The 5600-nt window shown below is 41.2% G+C and overlaps 1 protein-coding gene across 1 annotated transcript; it reads right to left on the bottom strand.

Annotated features, from left to right (window-relative positions):
• Positions 1–254: 254 nt before the first annotated feature.
• Positions 255–716, bottom strand: LOC142168968 (uncharacterized). The gene has a single exon (XM_075230153.1). The coding sequence runs from the start codon at positions 714–716 to the stop codon at positions 255–257; it is 462 nt and encodes a 153-aa protein (XP_075086254.1).
• Between the last annotated feature and the right edge of the window lie 4884 nt (positions 717–5600).

The following is a 5600-nucleotide window of genomic DNA, read 5'->3' as shown; positions in this document are numbered from 1 at the left end:
CAGCAGCATCTACACATCTTAACATACCCAAGTTCGGGGTCCTCCCATACAGGACTTCCCCATTAAGTAAAAAGTGATTTGCTAGCCTTCTGAGTGCTCGCTTCTGACCGTTGGTGGCATTCTTTGGATAATCTCTTGTTTGAAGGAACATTTTGATGTCGTAGTACCATGGCTTACCGTTTGGCTCCTCATCCATATGGAAACAATATGCGTGATGATCCCGAACCTCTATCTCAATAGGGTTGATGTAATTCTTATCTGGATGCTAGATCATGGATGACAAGGTTGCGAGAGCGTCGGCAAACGTTCGGGATCCTGGGAATGTGCTTGAATTTCTTGCACAACTCTTTCAAGCAATGCAGATACGGAAGGATTTTGACGTTCTTAGTAGTCCATTTACCTTGGAATTGATGTATCAGTAGATTAGAATCTCTTATGACCAGAAGTTCCTTGATGTTCATGTCGAATGACATCTTAATCCCGAGGATGTATGCTTCATACTCGGCCATATTATTGGTGCAAGGGAACCTTATCTTTGCTGATGCCGGGTAATGCTGTTCTGATTCTAAAATTAAGATTGTCCCAATTGCCACTCCTTTGAAATTTGCTGCTCCGTCGAAAAACATTCTCCATCCTGGGTATGACTCTGCGATGTCTTCCCTGGCAAACAACACTTCTTCATCCGGAAAGTATGTACTGAGTGGATCGTAGTCCATGTCCACTGGGTTCTCTGCAAGGTGATTGTAACACCCCGGAAATTTTTGAAGTATTTCAGTGTAAAGCCCCGTAATTTTTGCAAGTGAATTCAAGTTTTTGTGGTGCCGGAGTAGGCTTACGTCTTGCCGCGGTTCGGACCTTTTGGATTGAACAATGCATAGGAAAGTTGAGGAAATTTTTTGGCAGAAAAGCGCGTTTATGCGGCCCATTATGCGGCCGCATAATCATTCTGCGGACCGCATAATGGCCGCAGAGTGAAACAATAAGTTTGGCCAACTTGAGGTCAGTTTTGCGGTCAATTATGCGACCGCATAATCGATATGTGGACCGCATATCGATCGCATAATCCCTCTTGAGTTTTTGCGGAGGGAGTTCTGCGGTGTAATATGCGACCGCAGAACGAGCATGCAGACCGCATACTGGTCGCATACCTGGGCCGTAAGTTCAGGGCCCTAAGGGCCATTTCTGCGGTCACTTTGCGGACCGCATAACCATTATGCAGTCGCATATGCGACCGCTGACCTGTGTCGGGGCACCATTTTTCTTAATTTAAAACCCGACCCCCATTTCGTTAAAACACCCATTTAGCCCATTTTGAAGCTCATTTCTCATATTTCTAGTGTGAGAGAGAGGGTTCTAGAGGGAGGTCCTAATTCCCACCAATTAATCTTCAACCATCACTCAAAGCTTGGGAATATTCAAGTAGAGTACCAAATTCTTCATCCAAAAAGGTAAGACTTCATCACCCCAGCTCTTAATTTCAAACATAGCTATAATGGGGTATTAATAAGATGGTCCATGGGTGTGAGGGTTGTTTATCTTGCATGCATGTGATAAAGAGTGTGGGAAAAATAAAAAAAGTAAACTAGAACCATGAACGTTTTCCTAATTTTGGGTTCAATTTGTATATTGCTAAAATAGATTGAGGTTGCTAAGGGTTCCATAAATTGTAGAGTCTAAAGAAGCACAATTGAGGTATGTTGGCTAAACTTTCTCTCTTGGAATTAAATTCCATAATGTTTCTGTAAGTTTTAAAGTGTGGGTTACGTATTAAAAGGTTACGACTTTGAGTCATATTTCAATGAAAGATAGAATTGTCTAAAAGCTTTTGTACTAAATTCATGCCCATTAGTGGCTGCTTTAACTAATGCTTTGATTTATAAAAATATCCAGTGTGATTCGAGTTCTATATACTCATGTGTTAAAATTGTACATTGTCATTTTTGGGGGAGAGTATTGCAAGAGTAAATGGTGTAGTGACTGTTTATGATTTTTCATGTGTGTTTCTACTGTTGGTTGGTATGCTTCATTCTTTGGGAAGAAACCATTTGTGTTTGAAGTTTCCATTTCAAATGGATTTGAAGTATATGATTTCTAAAATATCCTATATATTGATACTTGATGGTGATCTTTGAAATTGAAAGAGGTGAAAGTGTGGAATATGAAATACGGCCATCGTGCCAGGAATAAAGAATCTTGCGAATGGCCTAATGAGCCAAGGAAATATTGTCGTTGTAAATGACTGGAAATACTAATGAGAATTCATACAATGTGAAAGATGTTGAGGTGAGTACAATTGCATTTATGATATTTCTGTTTGCAAATCAAATCAAAACTATTTTTGGAAGCATCATTAGCAATACCAAGGAAGGGTGGGTCATAAGGCCCACACCTGAAACTACACGTGCCGGTGTAGGGGTGGATTGTGATATTATTGCTATTAATTGGGATGAAACTGGAACCTTTGTGGATTGGAAAAGTCAACCCGCACGGCATATGTGGGAAGGCGGCCTAGCTGATAGGGTGGAGATTAGATGCCATATTGCGCATATGGTGGTACTACTCTTGGTAACAACTTTCTTTCGCATCACATGTCAAACCACATTGTTCGTGGGGAGATGGCCTAGCCGATCCGGCGTGATCGGACTCCGTGCTAACAAAGACGGTGGTATATCGGTGCTAATGATCTCCCAACCAAAATTATATATGAAGTTTGTATTTTGAAAATTATTATGTTTTAACTGGACATTTCGATATTGTTGATTGTGACCTGCTGTTTCTATGTGTTGCCTTTCCTTATATGGGCATTCTATTTTGAAAGAGGATTTTTAACTATATATACTAGTGCTATTCGACAGTACTAACGTCCCTTTTGCCGGGGGCGCTGCATCTTTAATGGATGTAGGTGGTTCTTCAGCAGGCGGCATTGATCAGTGATAGCAGTACACTCTTTTCAGCTGATTTGGTGAGCCCCACTTCATTCCGGGGTCATGTATCTTTTGCTTCTCATGTATAGTGTTTTGAGGTATAGCCGGGGCCTTGTTGCCGGCATTTCCATATTACTCTCCTATTGCATTTAGAGGCTCCATAGACAGGTTGTGGGTTATGATTAATGTTGGGAATTGAACTAGAAATATTGGTACTTGGAAATTATGTTTTTCATATATTCTATAAACTCGTAATGTTTTGGAAATTATGAATGAAGCTACTAATGGGAATGAAAAAGAAGTTGTTAATAAAATCTTTTCAGTGATTGATTAATGGAGTACATCTCCTCTTTATTCTTGGATGAGTTTGGGTAGAAGTAAGTCTAATAGGCTTGCTCGGCCGGGTTCTCTCGGTTGAGCGCCGGTCGCGCTCCCTGAGTTTGCGGCGTGACAGTGATCCCTTGATATCCTTCTACATTACGTCCACAATATCAAACTCGCTGAGAAGAATTTGCCACTTGGCAAAATTTCTAGAAAGAATCGGCTTTTAGAAGATGTACGTAAGCAGGTCAAGCCAAGATATCATGTGTGTGGTGTATGCTGACATGTAGTGCCTCAACTTCTGGGCGATCCAAGTCAAAGTGCAGCAGTTTCGCCTGATCAAAGTGTATTTGGCTTCACATGGTGTAAACTTCTTATTCAGGTAGTATATAGCCCGCTCCTTCCTCTCGGTCTTATCGTGTTGTCCCAACATGAATCTAAATGCATTTTCCAGAAAGAACATGTATAATAACAATGGGCAAGGGTATGGCACAGCCAGTCGGATTCTCTCGGTTGAGCTCCGGTCGCGCTCCCTGAGTTTGGGGCGTGACAGTGATCCCTTGATATCCTTATACATTATGTCCACAATATCGAACTCGCTGAGAAGAATTTTCCACTTGGCCAGCTTTCCAGAAGGAACCGGCTTTTAGAAAATATACGTCAGCAGGTCAAGCCAAGATATCATATGTGTGGTGTATGCTGACATGTAGTGCCTCAACTTCTGGGCGATCCAAGTCAAAGTGCAGCAGCTTCGCTTGATCAAAGTGTATTTGGCTTCACATGGTGTAAACTTCTTGTTCAGGTAGTATATAGCCCGCTCCTTCCTCCCGGTCTCATCATGTTGTCCCAACATGTATCCAAATGCATTTTCTAGAAAGAACATGTATAATAACAGTGGGCAAGGGTATGGCACAGCCAGTCAGTTTTATAGCTACTACATCCACAACGCCTCCCCCAGCTAGAGGCACTATAAAGCCTGCAGGGCGTGGAACAGCTAGGGGTGGTATTCAGAGCTCGGGAGGCCCCAACAGGTTTTATGCTATGAGGAGAAGTCAAAAGTTTGAGGCTTCTCCAGATGCGGTTACATGTATATTGACTACCCGATCTCATGATGTGTATGTTCTTATTGATCCCGGTTCCACTTTGTCATATGTCACCTCTTATGTTACTATAGAAGTTGGGATAGAACCGAAACAACTTTATGAGTCGTTCTCTGTGTCTACTCTTAGAACGAGGCACAGTATTCGTGAATCCTCTTTATCACAATTCCTTATATTTACAACCTCTTGAGAAATTGAGTTCTATAATGGGTTCCTTGAATTGTGTTATAGCCCTAGGTTAATACTCCCCACTGCTTCCCTAAATTCTCAACAAGGGACAATACCTGATGAATTTCGTACAGAACCTTTTGATTCAAATGGATAACATCTGCTCATTTGTGCCTATACATGCATCACCATAATATTTACCTATGCGGTATCATATCCAATGGAAAGCAGCCTAGTGTTGAGATCCTTCTTGAGTCACTGTTTTCCTCTCCGGTATTTGTGACTTCTACGGTTGGAACAATTATTCTACTCCTTTATGAATAGTATCATGAATCCTTTTCATTTTCTAGTAATATGAGAGTATATCTTAGCACCTATCATATGCGTACATGCCAATTGAAAGGGGCCACTTATCCGCATAAAGTTTCTGAGCAACTTGAGATTTATCACAAATTCGTCACAGGGAGGTCTTGTTGTTTACCCATCTCAGTATGACTTTCATGTCCACCTAGATCATACCTCAGTGAGTAACTCACCTTGTTCCCAGTATTGTGGTTGCCCGTGAATTGGCCTGAAATAGCAACTTGAGAGTTGTTATGGTAAAAACATGTCTAGCTTACAGCAAAGTGTTCATTCTCTCTAACTAATACATGATTTCATCCCAACATTAAGATGTCCTAGCTACATGATTCCACTTGTGTGAGATTGAAAGTTAAGCAGCCTTATGATGAGCATATTGAATTGATAGACAAACTCGTCGTATCTCTAGTCCTCTCACATGGGATCAAATATTGGCAAAGGTTAAGCTGTGGGAATGATAATAATCTCAGAGGTGTTCAACTTCTTTTCATCCTCGTAAGCTTGTGGCATAGATTCCTTGTGCTAGTTACTGTGAAGAGTGTAATGCAACTTTGTGTATCTTGAAACCCATATCATATTCATGGTGCTAGAATATTCTCATTTCGAGTTAAACTTATTTTCCCTACATTCCAAGAGCCGACTGGTGTCATATAAGTGCTATCTCTCTTTGAGGCCTACTATTGCCAAACAAGGCACGTATGGAATGAAACAATTGTTGTTGTCCTTT

This window comes from Nicotiana tabacum, chromosome 14, assembly GCF_000715075.1.
Source record: "Nicotiana tabacum cultivar K326 chromosome 14, ASM71507v2, whole genome shotgun sequence".
In the NCBI taxonomy this organism is placed as follows: Eukaryota; Viridiplantae; Streptophyta; class Magnoliopsida; order Solanales; family Solanaceae; genus Nicotiana; species Nicotiana tabacum.
The sequence above is the reverse complement of the archived record's forward strand: the minus strand, read 5'-3'. Positions and strand labels throughout refer to the sequence as shown.

Bases quoted from the DNA above. Each gene is read 5' to 3' on its own strand.
- LOC142168968 (XM_075230153.1), bottom strand. From the start codon at position 716: ATGGACTACGATCCACTCAGTACATACTTTCCGGATGAAGAAGTGTTG.